We start from the raw sequence: 22257 nt of genomic DNA on the forward strand, positions 1-22257 counted from the left end.
TTTAGCATGCTTAGGTCATCCGTCTTTTAATCTGATTAAATACTATGGTTCATTATGAAGTATTTTATTACAACTGAACTTTTCTTAAATAAAGTATACAATTTATTATCGGCGGGGGGGGGTTATCGTGTCGTTCACTACAACCGTCACGCAGCGTAAACGTTAAACCTAACTGAACACACCCCTGGAGTCTAACGAGCTACTGACACCTACTGGTGGAGATCGAGTCGTGTCTGGCGACAAAATTCAGGTGACGATTAACATCTCGCCTGTAAACTTTACAACTGACTTAACAAAACAAGGTTCTACAAAATCCCTTTCTCTTTTATGATTCTGTCAAAACATAATGTCGCTAGCTATTCATGGGTTGCACAGATGCCGCATCATATTGATGTCCAACTGATGCTCAGTCTTTCTGAACTGGGGCTAATGACATTGCTAAAGTAGACAACCTTTGTAGAAAACTAAATTGGCATCATTACGATGTCAAGTTTACTTGAGAAATGGCAGTGTTGGCATCCTGAGCTAGCAAAGTTCGACAGAAAAAGCTAGCAATGCTAACGTTAAGCTAACTAAAATGTCGATGCCCAGTCGTAGCTAGCTAGCTTAAGTTATACTGCATATAAAGTAAATCTGGCGACATTACAATGATGACAAAAGCTTGTCCTACTAATTATTTTCCTCCTTTTTAAAATGTCATTGTGTTTCCAAGCCACGGTAATGCACTTCATACAATATCTTCATCAACACCAAGAACACATTAAATAGAATGCTCAGCTGGGCATCAGTCGAATCAAAGGAATGTTCAAAACAATATCTTCATTACGAAACGTGCAGCCCAGGAATACAATGAAACCACCTGTTATGACGCGACATTTGCCTGGTTAACTGTGTTCCATTTGTTTTGAATCTAAGCAACTGCAACAATGCCGAAGAGAGGAAGAAAGGTATGTCGATTGATAGACTATATTTTTAAAGGCTACAAAACAATCATTTATTACCGGATAAATTACTGTAGAAGTCGTGTTTCAAACGGTGTTTAAATTGAGTGTGTGTGTATTTTTTTATTTTAACATGGAACTAGAAGAAGAGGTCAACCCCTGTAACCATCGAGAACGCCAGGTGAATTTACATTAGAAAATTGAGGCCCACATAGATCCTATTTAATTATCATATGTAATTCTATATTTAGGCCTATATAAAAAATGTTCCCCACAGAAAATAATCTAATGAATTATCTAATAGTATCATTCATGTCACATGAAACCCCAGCTATGGTAAAGGAAGTTTCTAATGAACTCCAACAGAGTGAAGCAGAGACAAGTCTGTCTTTGTGGAATTCAGCTAGGACTACATTGATTCGCCAAAAGTCAATACTTGTAAAAATATGTATATATATTATGAAATGCTTACCTTGTACCTATGTTTGTCCTCAGTAGTTGCGTGCCTTTCTTTGTTTTCTGAAATCCATACTTTTTCAATAAACCTTAATCAAATACAACCACCTGCTGTTTCCTTAAGATTCATTTGGCACATGCTCATTTTCACTGAGTTGCCATCTTAGAGCAACAGCAATGAGCAAACAGTCAGTGGTTGTATTTGATTAACATTTATTGAAAAGGTATGGATTTCATCAAATAAAGGCATGCAACTACAGAGGACAAACATCGGTACAAGGTAAGCATTTCATTATTTACATTTTTTGAAGAATTGACCTTCGGCGAATCGATGTTGTCAGAGCTGAATTCCACAAAGACTGTTCTCCACAAAGCCTGTTCATCAGAAATGTCCTTCACCATGGAAGGGAGTTTAGTCAGCCAACACATAGCTGGCTAATACATATATGGTCAAATATCTGCAGGAACAATGAGACGACACATGACTCGATACGCCGTTACGCAGGAAAAATTGTGGTGAGCCATCAATTGTGAACGATACCTTTGCTCTATGTATGTGGTTTCACTGTATAAACATTTGCCTTGACTTTGTATTAATTAACCTGCATCATCTTAAACATACATCTTGCATTTACTTGTAGGACTACATTGCCCAGTCAACCACTGCTTTCTCTCAGGAAGATGTTTCCGGTATAGGCCTACATAACATCTTGGGGAAGACTGTAGAGGGCCTTCTCCAAAAAGTGTGCGGAGGGGTCTCAAGCATCCTGAACAAGTATTTGTATGGGGCGGGGGTGTTGTCTGATGCGGTGATCCCAGTAAATCTCTTGCCTGTAGCTTCAAATGGAGACAATCGGAAAATGGAAAAAAGATGGCAGGACTGCACTGAGGAAGACTGTGAACTGATAATTATCCGACTGACGGGGACTGTAATTATCACCATGTTGGATAGTGTTATGGAGAGTTGCAGGACGGACCCCACACACAGTTCATTCTTAGAAGAACTGGGGCTCACCATGGAAATGGTAAAGGTCATACGTGAAGTAGCAGAATGTGCAGCGAACGCCACAAGTAATGATTTCAGTCAGTTCACAGTTGGAGGAGTTCCTCTCTTTCAGAGACCACTGAGCAATCTCTCCTCTGGGCCGAGTCAACCAGCACCCCCCCAAAATGCCTTGCCAACATCCACTGTTCCCACACCTGTCTCAAAGGGGAGCTCAGACAGTCCCAGATCCACTGACTCAGGGTCCTCACAAGTCAGGAAGCCAAGACAATCAACAGAAGGAGTTCAGAGACTCTCCGAAAGGCAGCAGAATCCAGGGGAGGAGATCACGTCTCTAGTGATTGAAACCATTCTACGGTCAGTTGCGGATTTAGCCAGGCATGGACTTCTGCCAAGCTGCACCCAGTAGACTGGATGCCCCCTTTTTATGGAGGTGATGCAGAAAACAAACATGTGAAGCCAATTCATAAAAGCATTAATTAAACAAATATGTTGTTAAAAGGTGAGTCAGCAGTTTGTTTCTATGGCAACAAAAACATGAAATAAAGTCAAATGTACCACTGTTTTTAATTTTTAATGAAAGCCTTATGAAGGGATTTAACACAGAACGCCGTGTTTAAAAGATGAATGTCAGTTATAGAGTCAAGTACTGAATGTGAAATGGCAGTGCAGATATAATTATATGATATTTTCCAACAACAAAAGAACGTTTAACAAGACTCCAAGAATACATTCAGGTCACCAGATGGTGTTCTACTCTAGAATAATAGCATTGATTATAGCAAGCAACACTGTATGAAAGCTCAGATAGCCTAATAAAAAATATGAACCTTTAAAAAAAAAAAGTGTAGGAGTTACATGCCTGAGTTTCTCAATATGGGTTTTGGATTTTCAATATTCAGGAGTTGCATATTCCTTTCCTTTGGACCAATGGTGGGGAGTAAGCTGTGCATTGGAACCAAACTCAGGGCTCACTAGCCATACAATCAATAATGCAGTTTTCATATGTGGTTTGAGTCTGTACCCATGAAATACATGTCAAGATGCTAACACTTGAAAGGTCTTGTTCAGCTGACACAATGTGTAATATTTCCCTGTATATAATCAACAGGTACAGGTATTTAAAGTCCCTCCCCCCCACACACACACATTAAAGCCATGTATGCGAAGCAAATAGGCTACAATATGTATGCACACACACACATACAGGGAAATAACATCAAAGTCGCAATTGCAACACTGTTGCACATGAAACCTGGTATGGCCTAGTATGGAGCCTGGTATGGCCTAGTACATATGAGCCAGTGGACAGCGCCTAGTGCTGAAAACTTAAACGCGCTGTAGTCAAAATGTTTTGATTTGGACATTTGGCATCTGACGTAGCTAGCTAAAGTCTTCTACTAACGCTTCGAATACTTGAACACAAACAATCATCAACTTGTTGCTTGCTAAAATAAATAGTAGCTTGCTAGCTCCCGATGTTTGCTTGATATCGTTAAACTCTAGCGTTTCGTCGTTTGTTTGAGGGACGCTGTGATTGATTTTGACAAAATTAGGTTAATTAGGTAAATTATCTTGAGTTATGAGTTTGCTATTTTTTTTTATGAAATACATTTTCCACTACAACTGCGTTGCTAATTTATCTAGCTACGTAACTTAGCTGACGTTAGTTGCTGACAATGCAGCATGTTATTTTAAAAAAAATGTAATTCTTTGACAACTATTCAGGTGATGTTAATGTGTAGAAAACACAGTCAATACTGAACCATACATTTTTCCTTACAGCTGGCAGAGAAAGCCATTAGGGAAGCTGTGCACACAGTTCTGACAGATGGACGCCATGGGGAGTTTTCAAGCCTAAGAATAATGGAGCTGAAATGCATTGATATGTCGAAGACACCTAAAGCCCAATCAACCTTGGAGTCCATTCAGCTGCCCAAAGACAGTGATGACAGCTTGAAATCAGGATCCTGTGAAGACTCCCTGATTGCTGAACCTCATGCTGACCAAGTTGACACCATCAAGGCATCTATGAACACTGAAATCCACTCAGTGGTTACTAAGGCCACAGTGGTCTATGCTAACCAACCTGAGGCACTGTCCAGTGAAGTGCTTCTGGGCACTGAAGGTAATGGATATGTTGCTGACCATGCTGTGGTGGGTTCTCTGACTCCAGACTGTGACCTGGCATTGGTAGAAGGGCTGGACCCTGGGTGGCACACTGCCCTGGTACTGATGGAGACCTTAGTGAATCCTGGCAATGACTCTGACCTGACTCTGTCTGACTCCAGTGAAGTGTCACTGATCACTGACGACCTGCCAGTGGTGGACTCAGCTGTTGACTCCAGAGGGCAGCAGAGGGCAGAGGATGACTTGCAAAGCACTGACCAGCTGCTAACGAGGTCCTGTGCAGACTGTGTGACCACAGAGAAGCACTATACTGTACCGTTTGAGGACTCTTTGAACTCTGACAAGGAAATCTCCCTCAACATTAAAGACCATGATGACCGACCTGCAGTAGACTTTCGCAGAGATTCTGTGAGCTCGTCTGACCAGTCTTTGTCCCTTGTTGCCACTGCTCTTGGATCAATAGTCACTATTGACTCTTTCAATAAGGCTCTGTTGTTTTCCAATATGTTGGACCAAGGCAAAGATAACCCTATTGACCAGCCTGTAGTGAAGTCTCAGACCACTGAAAATCTAATTAACCCCACTTTGGTGTCAGAGTCCATTCAACCTCTCGTCAATGAAATCCTGGAAGATAACATTATCTCAGCCCCTGATGACAGAACTGTGTTCACTACAGACCCTGTAGGATCACATGAGATTGTAATATTTATATCTAGAATGCACTTAGGCAGTGTCATCACCTGTCATGATGACCAGTTTTTGGAGTCAGACCGTGAGGATGACATGGTTGACCCTTTGTCTCACACCAGTCATAGCCATCATCTGTGCGAGTCAGTCATGAGGCCCAAAGGTCAAGTCCAACTCAGTGGACATACTTGGTCACCCTCTTATGAGACTGATGACTGCCGTCGCTATGCTCAAGACCACAACATGATGGAATACAAATTCAAATACAGCTGGGACATAAAGTCTGCATGGGTTTCTGTGCCACACTACATTCTGACGAGAGGGGAGAGTGTGACCAATAGGATGGAGGGAGAGAAGAAGTATGGAGAAAAGGAATGGGAGAAGTGCTCCTCACAGTGTGACAGGAACTCTCTGATTGGTGAGTATTGTGATAATTATGTAGTTGATTATATTTCTAGACATATTTTGACCACAGGAAAGGGTAGCCTATGTTTCCATGTTACTACAAGGTAGATTAAATAGATTAAATTGAATCCAACATTTTAATTATTGTGATTCTTGGTGTAAATCTAGATTACAGGTATGTATTGATTGGATTTACATTTTCCCTCCCGCTCTTTAGAGCATAATGGACAGTGGAGGATAGCCAGAGCAGTAGAGGCAGACACTGAAGAAATCCTTCCCAAGCCGTACATGAGAGACTTAGTTATGTACGATGGATTCCACCAGCTAAATGAGGAGAGAGTGGGAAATCAGCTGGTCCTCTCCTCTCTCTCAAGGGCTCTCAATGAAGTTAAGAAGGACAAGGCTTTTTGGAGGTCATTGAGAGAGGGGATCAATAAATTAATGAGAGAAAACGAGATAATTAAAGATGAGATGAAAAAGAAAGACATGAGGAACTTTAACAGTGCCAAAGATCGAAGGGCAGAGAGAAAGAGGGCAAGGAGGAGGGAGCGAGAGCGGGAGAGGAACTGTGATTTGACCACATGGATGCCCTCCCGGTCCGGAATGGAAAGTTCCATTATAGGACTCCGTCCCAGGCCTCCGTCCCGGCCACTGCTCAGAGAACCAGTCTTAGCCAGAACCAGCTTCAGCCGCACCGACGCCAGAACGATAGAGGTTAGGGAGATGATCCTGCAAAGGAGCCGCATTGCCTACAAGATCAAGTGCCTGCAACGCCGGAAAGCGGCTGCTGAGGGGTTGACACTGACTGAGGGAGGTGGAGGGCCTGAGGATGGGGGTGACGGAGAGACAGTGATGGACATTACAGGGCAAAGTAAGAAAGCCTCAAAGGGCAAGGGGTCAAATGGCAAAGAGAGTGGAGGAGGGGAAGGTAGTGACTGGGCCAAATTAGGTCTGGAGGAAATTGTGGAGACAGATGACAGGAATAAAGAGAAGAGAACCAAAGTACGGACAGGGCAGAGAAGTAAGGACAAGCGAAGAGAGGAACGAGAGAGACAAAGATGTAGTAAGGAAACAGATTTGATCTCAGACGAATTAGCAAGAATGGACATAGAAAAAATAGATGGACATAAAGTGGATGAGACGATTAGCAAGATCTCTGAGGAAAATATTTCTAACTGTTGTGTAGAGACAAATGAGGGAGAAAAATATGATAGAAAACAGATTAAAGAAAAGACGAACAGAACAAATGTACATACTGATGAGGGAGTGATGAGCAAAGCATCATGGGAAAGAGAAGAGGCTGGAGAGGAGAATAATAAGACATTTCAAGAGAGCTTAAAAGTCCAGGGTAAGAGCATAACATTCAAGTTAATGATAAGTATAATGTGTCATAAATCTAATTTTATTTGTCACAACAGGTGACAAACCTTACACAACCTTACAGTGAAATGCTTACTTACAAGCTCTTAACCAACAGTGCAGTTAAAAAAAAATACCAACACAAAAAAAAGATAAGAATATTGACCTAAGGATATATTTAAGGAACAGCAGTAAATAACAATATCGGGGCTATATACAGGGTGTACCAGTTCACAGTCAATGTGTCAACATGTGGGGGCACCGGTGTCAAGGTAATTGGGGTAATTATGTACATGCAGGTAGGGTTATTAAAATGGCTATGCATAGATAATAACAGAGAGTAGCAGCAGCATAGCGGGGGGGGGGGGGGGGGGGTAATCTGGGTAGCCATTTTGATTAGCTGTTCAGGAGTCTTATAGCTTGGGGTAAAAGCTGTTTAGAAGCCTCTTGGACCTAGACATGTCGCTCTGGTACCGCTTGCCGTGCGGTAGCAGAGAGAACAGTCTATGACTAGGGTGGCAATTTTTAGGGCCTTCCTCGGACACCGCCTGATATAGAGGTCCTGGATGGCAGGAAGCTTGGCCCCGGTGATGTACTGGGCCATACGCACTACCCTCTGTAGTGCCTTGCGGTCGGAGGCCGAGCAGTTGCCATACCAGGCAGTGATGCAACCCGTCAGGATGCTCTCGATGGTGCAGCTGTAAAACCTTTTGAGGATCTGAGGACCCATGCCAAATATTTTCAGTCTCCTGAGGGGGAATAGGTTTTGTCGTGCCCTCTTCACGACTGTCTTGATGTGCTTGAACCATGTTAGTTTGTTGGTGATGTGTCCTCTTCACGACTGTCTTGATGTGCTTGGACCATGTTAGTTTGTTGGTGATGTGGACACCAAGGGACTTGAAGCTCTCAACCTGCTCCACTACAACCCTGTCGCTGAGAATGGGGCCGTGCTCAGTCCTCCTTTTCCTGTAGTCCACAATCATCTCCTTTGTCTTGATCACGTTGAGGGAGAAGTTGTTGTCCTTGCACCACACGGTCAGGTCTCTGACCTGTCTCATAATTTTCGGTGATCAGGTGATGACACTGTTGTGATCAGGTGATGACACTGTTGTGATCAGGTGATGACATTGTTGTGATCAGGTGATGACATTGTCATCAGCAATGATGGTTAATGATGGTGTTGGAGTTGTGCCTGGCCGTGCAGTCATGAGTGAACAGGGAGTACAGGAGGGGACTGAGCACGCACCCCTGAGGGGCCCCCGTATTGAGGATCAGCGTGGCGGATGTGTTGTTACCTACCCTTACCACCTGGGAGCGGCCCATCAGGAAGTCTAGGATCCAGTTGCAGGTGTCTAGTCCCAGGGTCCATAGCTTAGTGATGAGTGATGAGGACACTATGGTGTTGAATGCTGAGCTGTAGTCAATGAATAGCATTCTCACATAGGTGTTCCTTTTGTCCATGTGGGAAAGGGCAGTGTGGAATGCAATAGAGATTGCATCATCTGTGGATCTGTTGGTGCGGTATGCAAATTGGAGTGGGTCTTCCGTTTCTGGGATAATGGTGTTGATGTGAGCCATGACCAGCCTTTCAAAGCATTTCATGACTACAGACGTGGGTCAGTAGTCATTTAGGTAGGTTACCTTCGTGTTCTTGGGCACAGGGACTAGGGTGGTCTGCTTGAAACATGTTGGTATTACAGACTCAGTCAGGGACAGGTTAAAAATATCAGTGAAGACACTTGCCAGTTGGTCAGCGCATGCTCGGAGTACACGTCCTGGTAATCCATCTGGCCCTGCGGCCTTGTGAATGTTGACCTGTTTAAAGGTCTTACTCACATTGGTTGCGGAGAGCGTGACCACACAGTCAGTGTTACTTGACTCGAAGCGAGCATAGAAGTTATTTAGCTCGTCTGGTAGGCTCGTGTCACTGGGCAGCTCTCGGTTGTGCTTCCCTTTGTCGTCTGTAATTGTTTGCAAGCCCTGCCACAACCAACAAGCGTCGGAGCCGGTGTAGTATGATTAGATCTTAGTCGTGTATTGACGCTTAGGCTGTTTGATGGTTCGTCGGAGGTCATAGCGGGATTTCTTATAAGCTTCTGGGTTAGAGTCCCGCTCCTTGAAAGCGGCAGCTCTGCCCTTTAGCTCGGTGCGAATGTTGCCTGTAATCCATGGTTTCTGGTTGGGGTATGTACTGTGGGGACGACGTCCTCGATGCACTTCTTGATAAAGCCAGTAACTGATGTGGTGTACTCCTCAATGCCATTGGAAGAATCACGGAACATATTCCAGTCTCTGCCAGCAAAACAGTCCTGTAGTTTAGCATCTGCTTCATCTGACCACTGTTTTATAGACAGAGTCACTGTTGCTTCCTGCTTTAATTTTTGCTTGTAAGCAGGAATCAGGAGGATAGAGTTCTGGTCAGATTTGCCAAATGGCGGGCGAGGGAGAGCTTTGTACACGTCTCTGTGTGTGGTGTAAAGGTGATCTAGAATTGTTTTCACTCTGGTTGCACATTTAACATGCTGATAGAAATTCGGTAAAATTGATTTAAGTTTCTCTGCATTAAAGTCACCGGCCAACATAACTGATGTTGATATAAATGTTTGTCCTGTTTGTGAATTATGAGTGAACTGATTTTTTTTGTTATACTTTCAGAGGTCATAGATGGAGAGGAAGGTCCTACAGGAAGAAAGTTAGAGCATCAGAAGGCCAGAGACAGTGAGGAGATGCGAAACAGTGATGGATATGTGAAAATGAGAGAGATTGGTAAAAGAAAGGAAGTGGAGGTAGAGGTTACAAAAATCTGTACCTCCGGTGATGAAATGTCCATCATGGTTCTGGAGATACAAGGCAATGCTAGGCCTATGACAGACTCCCAGACTCCATTGAAGGGCAAAGGAAAGCAACAACATAGCCTTCCATACAAGAGAACTGAAGGACTTCAAGAGGAGATCAATTCAAAGGGTGAAATGCTTGAGGGTGGAAGACAAGTCAACTTCCCTGGGTGCCAGGCACAGAAACACAGAAGTCTGGGTGTGTTGGGTGATGTTGCACGCTTCTGGAGAAAGGAGAAAAGAGTCCACAAGGCGAAAGACAGAGAGGAGAAGGACAGAGTGGGCCAGACATGGCGAGACCAGGGAGGAAATGGCAGGGAGCAATGGAATGGAGAGACAGAGAGGGGTGGAGTTGGTAGGAGTAGAAGAGCTAGACAGAGAGGAAACCAGTTGCTGCTTTTTTCTAGGCAAAAGCACAGCAACTGGAATGGCTCGCATCCATCAGAGAGCAGCTGTGACTGGAGGAGCAGGGAGAAAGAGGTGCCTGAGAAACATGTTGAGAGTAGGATGGATAGGCAGAGAGGTGAGAGGCCTCTGAAAAGGGAAAAGAGCTAAAGGGAAGAAATACATTGATGTGTGTTAAATAAATATTATTTCAGATATCAGAAATTCGATTATAGAAGTTATTGGTAAATCCAGGCACATGATTCAGACAGAATTAAATCTATTAATATTATTAATTACTAAGACAAAGTATGTTATTTTTCCCTTTCTGTAAAGGGTTTGTGGGCGGGAAAACTATTTGATTAATATCCCTCTATTCGCGCTTCAATATCCGGCAAAGTTGAACGGTGACGGTCATTTCCACCTCCGACAGTTTCCGTGTGGGCACAATCAAGACAACCGCTGTAAACAAACTTTCAGTAACGGTTTAATTCCAGAAGAAATACATTTCATCAAAAAGATATGCATATCAAAACAGGTGAGTTTTGGGTACCGGTAGCTATTAGCACATTACTTTGTGACTTTCTAGTTTGCCAACGTTAGTAAAACGTTCTGAAATGAACACTCCCGGTACGGTGTGTTGGAGCCGGGGTGTTATGAAACTTATCTAACGTAATGCTAGCTAGCTAGCCAGGAAATTGTTTATTGTTCTAATGCATACTTGAAGACTAACGGTATGGCCGTATTATAGTACCTCCTGCTTAGTTATAAGTTACTATTTTAAATAAATTACGTTTCAGGTTAGCTGACGTTGGCTACTGTTAACGTTCCATACACGTTGCTTTTCTGTTTCTTAGCAGACTAGCTAGCTAGTTAGCAAGTGGTTGGTTGGCAAGGCAGTTCGATAAGGTTATAACGTTAGTTACATAGCTTTTTGCTCATATGACATACAACTTGCATAACATGGTTGTAAAGTCATTTAAGTGTCATTATAAAATTTGCCACTGGATTTTTTTTTTTCTGGATTCAGCTTAATCGGTAGCTAGCTAGGCCAAACGTGGCGTGCATTCTAGCTCTGCGTAGCTATGTGGCTAGCTAACGTTAGCTAGCCAGTTAACCTAAAGCCCCAACAAAACCTAACAAGTTAAGATGGGTACTCTGATAGTTAGCTAGTTCATAATTTCCATAACATAAATGTGTACTTTAAACTGTTCCATTTAAAAAACTATATTTCTTAAATTATTAGGGGATTCTAACGATCTTCCTTTACCTTATATCTAACTTTAGGTACATGGGAGGCCAACACAGTGTGCGAGTCTGACACCCTGTGTGATCCTGCTGGCCTTGTGTCCTCCACCAACCCAGAGGCTCACATTGGCAACCGCCGCCTATCACCTGGGTCTGGCAACTGTGGTGGAGGAGGTGGAGGCTGCCCAACTGGGGTTGACCAGCAGCCCTGCCAAGCTTCACCCCAGGCCCTCGAGGGCAACCTGAACGGACCCGCCCATGTACATGCCTTCACTTACCGTAGAGACAGAGATCGTAGAGGCCAGCACAAAGGCCGTGGCCCTCGCAGAGAGGGGCCCAGGGGGGCAGGGCGTGTGGCAGATAGGCCCCCGAAGCAGAGCCAGAAGGAGAGGTGGGTGGAGGACAGCCTGTCTCTACTCAAGCACCCACCTGCTTTTCCAGTGCAGGACAGCCCTGCCAAGCTGCAGCCAACCATCAGCTATGCCTCGAAAGTGAAGTCAGGGGCAGTGGGTGGAGTGCTGGAGGAGGAGGGCCGCCCAGCCATCGGTGTCCTGCTGCAGAACCAGTGGGGACTTAGTTTCATCAGTGAGGTCCTCCAAGCCACAGAGGGTTCAGTTTCCTCTCCTGCCCCCATAGCAGCACCTCAGCTCACATTTGGAGGTGAAACCGCAAACCCAACACAAGAGAGGCATCACACAGTCCAGGCCAGTGGTGAAATCCCAGTTCCTGTCACTACCTCAATCTCAATTGACCAGTACAGAGAAGAGGAAGCAAAGATCAATGGGAAGCTGCTTCTCACCTGTCACCATCTAAAGGAGGCTCTGCACTATCACACAATAGGTAAGGGCTGATGTGGTTAAGACCTCAATAATACATTAATGTATTATAAATGTTATTTTTCTGTGGCATCTGTCATAAAGTTGTATGGATCATATTATGAATCCTAATTATACCTTGTTCATTTTTAGAATGGAATGTCACCTGCAACAAACAGAAAGAAGGTGAGATGTTCATCAGGAAGGTCCATTATTAGAATTTGGACCGGATTCTCCATTCTCCACGCTGGGCATTAGAATCTCTGAAGCAGGGCTCATAATTTTAAAGGATTTTAAGATGTTTTCAGACCTCTAAAGTAGTCCAATGTCAAGAGAAAATCACATCCTACAACATCAGTGGTGTAAATTCAGTTTAGCTATATGCCTCCACCCCAAATTAATAGAAAATGCGGTCACCCAATAAAACCAGGAAATGAAACGGTGCTCATCTTTTCCATTCATTTGGAGTTGTGGCGTATAGCTGGATACACACAACCACTGTCGTGGGACATGGTTTCATCTTGACATTACTTTCGAGGTTGGGGGAAAAACGAACAAACGTTACTTAAAAAATGAAATGGTCTCTTTTTAATGGTTTGCTTTGTTAAACGTTGATATATTTTATTATCCCACCATAATATGTAAAAACACCCAATAATACAAGACGGTTTAAATACAGATGGAACGATGAGACTGATATATAAATGTGAAGGATCCACTTGGACTATTGACTCATTTGTTCCAATTTGAAACAACGGGCTGTGGTCTCTTGGTTTAGTTTTAAAAATATTTGGTTTAAACGCGTAGAAGAATAAGTGCAGTGAAGAACAATCTGTCTTTGAGGGCAGTCATTGAATTTCACATTGTCTCTCAATTCCAACTGATTCCCCGTTGCTCTTCGGGGGGGGGGGGGGGGGGGGGGTCATATTTTTTAAATCAATTGCCATCTCCATTTTTCTTAATGTTTATTTTTTAAGGAAGTTGTCTTGGCATCACTGGATGAATTTGGATGTTTCTCTGTCGAGACCTTCAGGTGAGGCTTGATATGATTTTAAGGAATCCCACCAGCGGAGTGTCGTCCGCATATTTAAAGAATCCATGGGCTGGGCCAGAGGCTTGGCAATTGTACGCAACCTTACAGGGCTCCCTTGTTAACCTTTCTAGATGAAGAGATGGCAGGGTTAAATCTCACCTGACTACAGTTTACCAGCTTCTAAATAAGTAGATGGTGTTGAAAGCGCTACTGAACACAATTTTCACTAGGCTAGTGAAAATTGTTTGTGGTTATTCAGCATGACCAGTAGGCAAATTGTATTGGATCTAGGGGAGATCCTACTAGTGACATCATTTAAACTTGCTGTATCTTGTCTGCAAAAACATTTGTATCATGCACCCTAATGGTTCTAAAGAAGGATACAACTTGAGATTTTTTTTTTATTTTTTAAATCTAGTGTGTTTCCCTTTTCAGAAGTCCTTGCTGCAGCCCCCAAGGGCTAGATTGTATGAGAGGTTTGACAATGCTGCCTGTCACTAAATGCTGTCTTATTTTCTGTTTCAGATCCCAATAAGGTAGTTTGGTATAAGAACTCCCTGGACCAGCCAGCCTAGTGACGCATAGACCTGTCTGCCACAACACACACCCCCACACACACCCCCACACGCACTCAGGTCGATGTCTTTACACAAAGCCACACTGAGACACTTTGGACTAACTCCTTGATGAGATCCACAACTAGGGACTTTTCTAACGCCTTCAAAGGCCTGCCTTAATGAATTGGACCTGGAGTTCCTATCGGCTCAAAATGATTTGTTTTAATGTCGTGTTGAGCTGGTCTTTTTTTAACAATCTTAAGAGCTGTCATTTTATTGTGAGGAACTGCAGTTTTATCAGACATTTTCTGTGTTGTCCTCTGTTGTAAGGGATCCGTCAAGCACTTTCTAATCTGTTGTGACCAATCCTTGGTACGCCTACCTTACCAGGTGTTTGTTTATTTTCACAAATTTGAAAATGTGTTATACCTGCTTCATTTGACCGTATTTTACACGGGACAGATGTGTAATCATGTCTCCAGTTTACAGGGGTGCAGACAGCACAATAAGAACGCACCCTTCCCCTGTCTGATCCTAATGCTGTTTTATTTTGTACCCTGATTGGGTGAATGTTACTCATGAATCCATATGATTACTCATGATTACACTAGCTCAGTTTTATGATTTGAAATATATAAAAAATACACTGGAGGATAAGTGAACAGTATTGCATAATAAAATTGAATGAACTTGACCTGCCCCATGGTCTTACTGGTAATGCTCATACTTCATTGTTTTATCATTTTTACATATGATACATAACCAACAGCATTATTTGCTTTGTTAATACGGACAAGTTTAAAATGTATTTACCTTTTTTTTAAAGTAAACTGAGGGCTTGACTATCCTTGTCACCGAAGTTCAGCACGATTTAAATGTTTTTTCCAGTTTAGCCGACATGCAGTGTTTACTGTGAATGCAGTGCTGCTAACGCAAGAACATTGCCTTTCAATTTCTATGGCGATACGGACTGAATAAAGCCCAAAAATAATTGATTGTGATCCTTGGACGACTTGATTGGATAAATGCTCAGTGGATGGAGTTACATGAGGGGGAGGGGAAATCTTTTGGGTCTTGAGTTCCAAATTGACCTACCTTTCTGCCTGAACAGCTTTAAATGTGGGGAAAAGGCATAGTGCCCTCACCTCTGCTGGTGCAATGCACTGGGCCAGGGACCATAAGATCACAGGTTCTAATCTTGCTGATCCCCATCCTCGAAAAAGGTACATTTCAGCTTTCAGTGTAAAGCAAATTTGTATTTAATGTTAAGCCAATATTGCCACCTGTCAATGATTTTAGAAGGAATGATTTAAATGGTTTGATAATTCAGATGTTTACAGTTGTAAGAAATCTAGCTACATTACAACGCATCACTGACTATCTCCGGAGGTACTAATTTTAATTGTTTACACTTGTCAAAAAATATGGGCGCAATCAGAATGTTGACACGATCAGGACATGTTAACACCAGGTATAAACGTGGCTATATTGTGGACTAGGGGCTGGATTAAATCCGTATCGCGGAAGATCTGCATTATATTGACATTTAAAGGCATAGTTCCCGCGTTCGCGGAGACTTCATTCACGGTAAACGCTGCATATGTTGGCTCAATCAGAAATGACTTATTTTAATGCGGATCTTCTGCGATACAGATTGAATCCAGCGCTAGAGAAAGACAAAAAGATCAAAAGATAAAGGTGTTTTCTCCAAATGCGGGAACATTTCAATCGCGCAGATTTTCTGCAGTCCGGATTTAATCTAGGCCTAAAATACTAATGAGTGTGGCTAACAACTGTTGTGTTGAGGAGTTCAGAACAATAGAAGTGAGGCATAGAATATTTCTACATTCTTTCCCTCCATCATGACACAACACATACAATCCAGGTAAAGGGAAGGTGGGTGCAAGTTGCAGCCTGTTGGGTAGTGAGCTGTCAATCTCTCCAGGTCACCTCCACTTCATCTGTTCTGTACCTGCCAACAACAACGTTTCTCTTGTCACTGGATGACAGCACAATATGGTAGACCTGTTGTCAAAAAATATCCACTTAACATCTCAATACACTTTCGTAAAATAGACAAGAACTTCCTGTAACATTTTAGCTAAAATGTTTATGTAAAGGGGATCACTGTACAATAGAATGAAAGGGAATCATTGTACTGTACAATATAAATATGATAAATCATTGTACTGTACAATAGAATATAATGAAAGGGAATCATTTGAGTTGCAGATATAGTGGAATTACCTTTGAGTGATCCATGAGTCTGACAGCTCAGTTGTCTGACCGGATCGGAACATCTCCCAGCCAGCCTGTGCAATCATTGCTCCATTATCGATACAAAAGCTGTGACACAACGAAACAGAATATCACATTTTAATAACAGGATGCACAAAGTTAAAGTACATTGTGAAATTAGCATCAACATAAACCTGTTTACTTGTATTAGTTCATAAATAATAAAGGTAAGCATTGAATGTCTTAGATACACTTGTCAGATCCCTTGTATTGAAAACATAGTATGTAGAACCTTACCTCTCATCTGTAGCAAAGAGCTTTGCACCCCTCTCCTTGCACATGACTCCCATCATCTCCTGCAGACGCAGATTACCTACAGAGCAAAACCGTCATCAGCATTCCTGAAGGGTTGTGTTTGAGTTGTGCCTGTCCATAATGAGATCAGACAGATTTACATGATATTACATCTTATGTGTTTTAATGAATTACATTGGAAAGCCCACAACCCCCACAATGAAGTACAATTGACTTACAGCCAACGCCTCCAACGATGAGCACTTCCTGGGAGCTGCAGTGAGCCATGGCCCTCTCTGTGATCTCCACCAGCATGGAAAACAGGGTCTCCTACAGGACACACAAGTAGTGAAGGATCATTACACAGTGGTGTGCTGTGACACCTCTCAGACTGTGAGTGATGCCACCATGTAGCTGCCATCATTCTGAAAGGGAAGGGTGTTGCCGTGCCGATGCAGGAAACAGGCTGACAACAATGCACTGGGGCAGTTTATTGCTTTTGTTCTGACCTGTAGGGAGAAGCACAGGTCTTCTGCTGTACACTGATTATATTTCAACATCTTCCCAGCTGCTTCCTGAAAGAAAAGGGACAAATATGAGCACATCAAACATGCCCCCCCCCTTATTATAACCACAGTCCATCTAACAAATCACAAAAACCCTGTCTCTCCCCGACAATGCTATGCAACCCAATGCAATGCAACTCAATGCAGAACTTAATTCCCACTTAAAGGCTCTGCATCTTACCTCGATATAGGATAGAATCCCAGAGAATGACACGTCCATCCCCTTCACCGTGTATGGAAGCTCCACATACTGTGTACCTCTGACAAAACAAACACGAAATCAATAGTGTAAATATATACATATGAAAACATCTACTGGCCGACTGCAATTCCAAAGAAAACACATGTACTCACTTCTTGGCCATCTGCTCAATGTTGTACCCAGGGCTGGGATCATTGGAAATCTGAGTACAAACCATTTTGATTCATGAGAATGGTAAAACAATTTATACAAGGTATAGTCAGAGTCCACAATAAATCTTAAAGAGGAGAAAAAAGGATGTTGCTATCTCGCTTTAAAAACAAGATGCATGAAAAGAGGAGCAAATTGAAAATGATATTCAGCAACTCTTGTAAGACGATGGAAGTGTACATGTTTCAGCATGTAGCCTTTATAGGAGCATTACTTAGTCAGGTTTGTTTCAGTTTAGTCCCCTGAAGAGCCATGCAGAACTCACCTTTATCACCCTGGCAAACCTGTCCAGGCAGTTGCCCACTGCAATGTCGATGGTCTCACCAAATATCCTGTAGCGCCGCTCAGAGTATGCAATCACCTTCATGAGGAAACATTGCATTAGAGCACAACTAAACCCAGAAACCTCAGTTGAGACAGGTATGAGTGCTAACTAAGGGGAAACCCTAAGAACTCTCAAGTTGTGCGGGACATCCCAAGTCTGTCTTAGTATATATGTATGGGTGACTGACCTGTGTGTTACCCCCACTGACATAGAGCACAGTGGGGTTATTGGCTTGAGTGATGAGGCGGCCCATCTCAATGTGGCCAATACAGTGGTTGACACCCAGGAGAGGCTTCCCCCACAGCTGGGCCACTGTGCGCGCCACCAGAGCCACTGTCACCAAGGGGGCACCCATCCCTGGTCCTGGGGTAAATAATATAATGTTGGTGAAAACTGAATGGTACTACAGGTCAGGAAAGGCCATTTCAGCTTTATAGGAATCAGTGACATAGGAGTTCCTGACCCTTTGTGTATGCCACGCAATCAACGTCAGCAGGCTTCAGCCCTGCCTCCTCCAGCGCCTCCTTCAGAACTGTTAGGATGACACTGCGGTGATGTCTGGCTGTCTCACTAGGCAGGAACCCTGTGATGGAGAGTTAGTCTGTTACTGCAACTACACACATGAGCATTAGGACAAACGCAAGCCTTCAGTTGTCATTTGAGTCTACTTTGAATTCAACCAACTTGCCTTGACCAGGGGGTGTAATGTAGGTGCGTCTGGGGTTTGAGAGTACTTCCCCATCCCTCACAATGCCCACACCAATCTTGTTGGCACTACCCTCAAATCCAATCACTACAGTCATGACAGCTAGAGAGTTTGAGGGAGATGGAGAATTATAATGAATAACATTTTTTTTTTTTATAAAATAAAAACTTGAGCACATTGAAAGAATGTCATAGTTTTATTGGTCTTGTGTGCATCTGAAAAAAATATGTTCAGAGTGCGAGGACATTGCTACAAATACCAGAAACAGTTGCATACATCAGTTCATACAAGAATAAACAGTGCAATGTCAACGACTAAAAAGTACAAGTGTTATTTTATTTATTCTTCAAAAGCAATAGGAAAAGTAGAACATAAGCACTAGAATATAGATACCAAAAACAGTGTCATGTTTGGTTAAAACTATTAGAAGCATGATTAGTTAGCTAAACACTCGGGTTGCACACCAGGTGGCGATCTAGATCTACAATCAATTATTCAGTTCAAATGCCAAAAACGAAGGCACATTAAGAGCCAATTTCACGTGTTTTAAATGAAAAACATTATAATTTCAGATGAGAAAGCAAAAGGTTGAATACGAACCTTCCGGTTGCTGAGTATTTCGGGTTTCAGACAGTACTCTAGGCAGTGAGGACCCATAACAAGAGGTCGTTTGATGATTTCCTTACAGAATTGTATCTTTCAATGTATTGTATTAACCAAAACAATTGGAAGCTAATTGTAGACATTTAATGTTTGACGTAAACAAATACATAACATGCATAAAAAGCGGATACCTGGTGCGTTCACGGATTCAGGGGAAAATCACATCAGGCATAATATAGGGCAGCCTACACCACATGCGTGTGTGTGTGACCATGTTCCTCAAACCCCACTGCTTTGTTTTGGAGGAGTGACTGTGCGACTGTGACACGTTTGAATCCTTTGTTGTGAAAACGCAAAGTAAGAATACTTTGGGTTCTCTCTAGTTCAATTCTTAATTTGCAAAGAAGTAGTAGTAGCAGTATTAGTTGCATTCATTTTCTGCCAGATTGCTCGTGCACATTGCCCATTTATTCAGACTCGATCTTCATTCGACATGGATTGAGCCATAGGCCGCACATAAAGTTATGTATATGTCCTAGCTAACTAGCTTATTATCAAATATTTGCCTGTTTTTGCAGTAGTTACAGAATTGTTAAATGGATATGTGATACTGTAAACATCTTTATCACATATCTGGCGTACAAACTAGTAGCTATTGTGGCAGTAGCTGATGAGCTAAGCGTCGCTATTGTATTTGCTAAAGTGGCTGCTATAAATTAAGCTAATGACTAGATCATCTGTTTTTCTTTTCCCAGCGGCGACGCGTGTGTACTCGTGTGTGCGTGTTGTGTGTCTTCGGGGCGTGTGTGGGATAAGAACGAGTGAAAGTATGTCGAAAAGAGCGAAGAAAAATGAGCAGGAGGCTGGAGATGGTGACCATGACAACGGCACAGGTGAGACAATTGATGTGTCCTGTTTTTTGCGTATCTTACACTTAACTTGCATTATGTCTGAAGCAGAACAGAATACAAACAAAAATACTGTTACACCAGTCTCATTACCCCTCCTGTTTTCTCTGTCACCTTACAGCTCCCGCTGCCAAGAAAGGAAAGAAGGTCAAGGAACCAGAGGCTCCCATTCTGTACAGTGACCCTCCTGATAAGATGAACAGCAAAGATGGTCGTGCTGCTAATATGAAGATCACCTCCTGGAATGTGGATGGGCTCAGAGCTTGGGTCAAGAAGAAGGGCCTTGATGTGAGTTTGGGAACCACAGAGTCCAAAGCTGCAATACGACTTGGCATTGAGCTATAAAACAAGCCCCTTACCAACAATGCTGTTTTAAAAGTATAAGGGTTAGGGTTAATAAATAAAAATAACAAGTAGTTAAAGAGCAGCAGTAAACAACAATAGCGAGACTATATACAGGGGTACTGGTACAGAGTCAATGTGCAGAGGCACCGGTTAGTTGAGCTATAGTGCATAGAATTGTTAACTACACGTGAAATAAGTCCACACACTAGTTATGCAATGCATGAGATTTAAACGTTGAGTGCGTATGAACTTCTGTTAAATACTATTGTCTGGTTCATTAATCTGCACAGTGGCTGCACCTTTTAAACACTGATAAATGGCAGTGCAATGTGAAGGAGCTGACTGGTTATTTTCCCCCTCTTGCCCAGTGGGTGCGTGACGAGGCCCCAGATGTGCTGTGCCTGCAGGAGACGAAGTGCGCTGAGAAGTCCCTTCCTGATGAAATCACCTCCATGCCTGAGTTCCCCCACAAGTACTGGGCTGGCTCTGATGAGAAGGAGGGCTATAGCGGGGTAGCTATGCTGTGCAAGACTGAGCCCCTCAAAGTTACCTATGGCATAGGTGAGTGAATGGCTGATCCTGGTTACTCTAGTTGGCTGTGAGTGTCTTCTCTTTACCCATTGACTGTTCTCTCCAGGTGTCCTAGTTAACCTGCCTATCCCTAATCTGTCTGCAGGTAAAGAGGAGCATGATAAGGAGGGCCGTGTTATCACTGCTGAGTTCCCCACCTTCTTCCTGGTCACCGCCTACGTGCCCAACTCTGGCCGAGGCCTGGTGCGCCTGGACTATCGCAAGACCTGGGACGTGGAGTTCAAGGCCTACCTGAGCGACCTGGACAAGCGCAAGCCCCTGGTGCTGTGTGGCGATCTGAACGTGGCCCACGAGGAGATCGACCTGAAGAACTCCAAAGGCAATAAAAAAAACGCAGGCTTCACAGCAGAGGAGCGTGAGGGCTTCAATCAGCTGCTGGCTGCAGGCTTCACCGACAGCTTCCGCGAGCTGTACCCCGAGCAGGCCAATGCGTACACCTTCTGGACCTACATGATGAACTCTCGCTCTAAGAACGTAGGCTGGCGTCTGGACTACTTTGTGCTGTCCTCTGCTCTACTGCCAGGCCTTTGTGATAGCAAGATCCGCAACCAAGCTATGGGCAGTGACCACTGCCCCATCACTCTGCACATGGTTGTGTAGATCAGTCTGGCCAAAGTGCTGGATCAATTGTTTCCCAGTTCAATAGTTTTGGCAGTGTGGCCATGCATTGTTTTCTCATGTTAAATGTGACCTAGGTGGCGGACCTCAGATGAAGTCATGGCATTCCCAACTACTGAAACTAATCTGTATGCCGGTGTGCACACTCAACATGAGTGAAACATCAGAACCTGGAAACACGTTTCTACTGAAACTGGGATTCTCAAGAGTTTACGTAACCCTCAAATCTTAAATTGTATAAACTACCGTAGTCACAATTGTCCTGTCACCCATTTGAAGTGACTATTCAACACTGCTTTACTTTCCCACCCACACAATGCACTCCTAAGTGACATCTGGTAACATACGGCATAATCCCTGCAAGTCCTCTGAGGCAGTGTTCTTTAAACATGTGAAACTGATGCTCAATAACTGCTAGTCTGTCATTGAAACATTGCTCCTTTGAAGGGAATGTGAGTCCTATTTTGTTAATTAATATTATATATAATGGTAATGAAGTCATTACCATTGAGTGAATATTGATAAATTAAATCATGGTACAGATTTATTAGCATGCAAACATTCAGACCCAGATTGATGACCAGTATTAAGATTGTCAAATGGTTCAACCTCTAGAGCTGATATGAGACCAATGTCAGTGGTATCTCACCCCTTACTGCCAATGTCCGGAGCAAAGTTTCTAAGACATGCCTGTTTTGTATTAAAAAAAAATCCCAAACCATAGCTTGAGTTTATAGATGGTAAATATACCCATGCATCTAATAAAGTTTAGTTTTAAGTATGCTTGAGTTTCCTTTCT

The 22257-nt window shown here is 43.1% G+C and overlaps 4 protein-coding genes across 5 annotated transcripts; 3 read left to right on the top strand and 1 right to left on the bottom strand.

Annotated features, from left to right (window-relative positions):
• Positions 1-266: 266 nt before the first annotated feature.
• LOC110490656 lies at positions 267-10674 on the top strand. 2 transcript variants are annotated; one of them, XM_036945184.1, is made up of 7 exons: positions 267-947; positions 1085-1122; positions 1862-1913; positions 2039-2902; positions 4186-5635; positions 9637-10338; positions 10536-10674. In XM_036945184.1, exons 5-7 carry the CDS (start codon positions 4267-4269, stop codon positions 10559-10561), a joined length of 2097 nt encoding a protein of 698 aa, XP_036801079.1. In that variant the 5' UTR covers positions 267-947; positions 1085-1122; positions 1862-1913; positions 2039-2902; positions 4186-4266; the 3' UTR covers positions 10562-10674. The 2 variants fall into 2 exon arrangements, with proteins under 2 accessions (XP_036801079.1, XP_036801078.1); XM_036945183.1 differs by lacking the exon at positions 10536-10674 and having other exon boundaries at positions 268-947; positions 9637-10432.
• Positions 10574-14546, top strand: LOC110490654. The gene is made up of 4 exons (XM_021564128.2): positions 10574-10737; positions 11487-12287; positions 12416-12448; positions 13821-14546. The coding sequence occupies exons 1-4, from the start codon at positions 10722-10724 to the stop codon at positions 13868-13870; spliced, it is 900 nt and encodes a 299-aa protein (XP_021419803.2). The 5' UTR covers positions 10574-10721; the 3' UTR covers positions 13871-14546.
• Positions 14547-15087: 541 nt separating this feature from the next.
• Positions 15088-19130, bottom strand: LOC110490645 (probable tRNA N6-adenosine threonylcarbamoyltransferase). The gene is made up of 12 exons (XM_036945185.1): positions 18994-19130; positions 18376-18495; positions 18151-18270; positions 17875-18050; positions 17628-17723; positions 17305-17354; positions 17132-17210; positions 16894-16959; positions 16624-16714; positions 16388-16463; positions 16100-16198; positions 15088-15824 (listed from the first exon to the last, which is right to left on the bottom strand). The coding sequence occupies exons 2-12, from the start codon at positions 18488-18490 to the stop codon at positions 15785-15787; spliced, it is 1008 nt and encodes a 335-aa protein (XP_036801080.1). The 5' UTR covers positions 18491-18495; positions 18994-19130; the 3' UTR covers positions 15088-15784.
• A 66-nt stretch (positions 19131-19196) lies between these two features.
• On the top strand, positions 19197-22241 carry LOC110490651 (DNA-(apurinic or apyrimidinic site) endonuclease-like). Its single transcript, XM_036945186.1, has 5 exons — positions 19197-19353; positions 19752-19889; positions 20026-20192; positions 20618-20810; positions 20926-22241. The coding sequence occupies exons 2-5, from the start codon at positions 19826-19828 to the stop codon at positions 21438-21440; spliced, it is 939 nt and encodes a 312-aa protein (XP_036801081.1). The 5' UTR covers positions 19197-19353; positions 19752-19825; the 3' UTR covers positions 21441-22241.
• The last annotated feature ends 16 nt before the right edge of the window (positions 22242-22257 follow it).

This window comes from Oncorhynchus mykiss, chromosome 15 (assembly GCF_013265735.2).
Source record: "Oncorhynchus mykiss isolate Arlee chromosome 15, USDA_OmykA_1.1, whole genome shotgun sequence".
Taxonomy (NCBI): domain Eukaryota; kingdom Metazoa; phylum Chordata; class Actinopteri; order Salmoniformes; family Salmonidae; genus Oncorhynchus; species Oncorhynchus mykiss.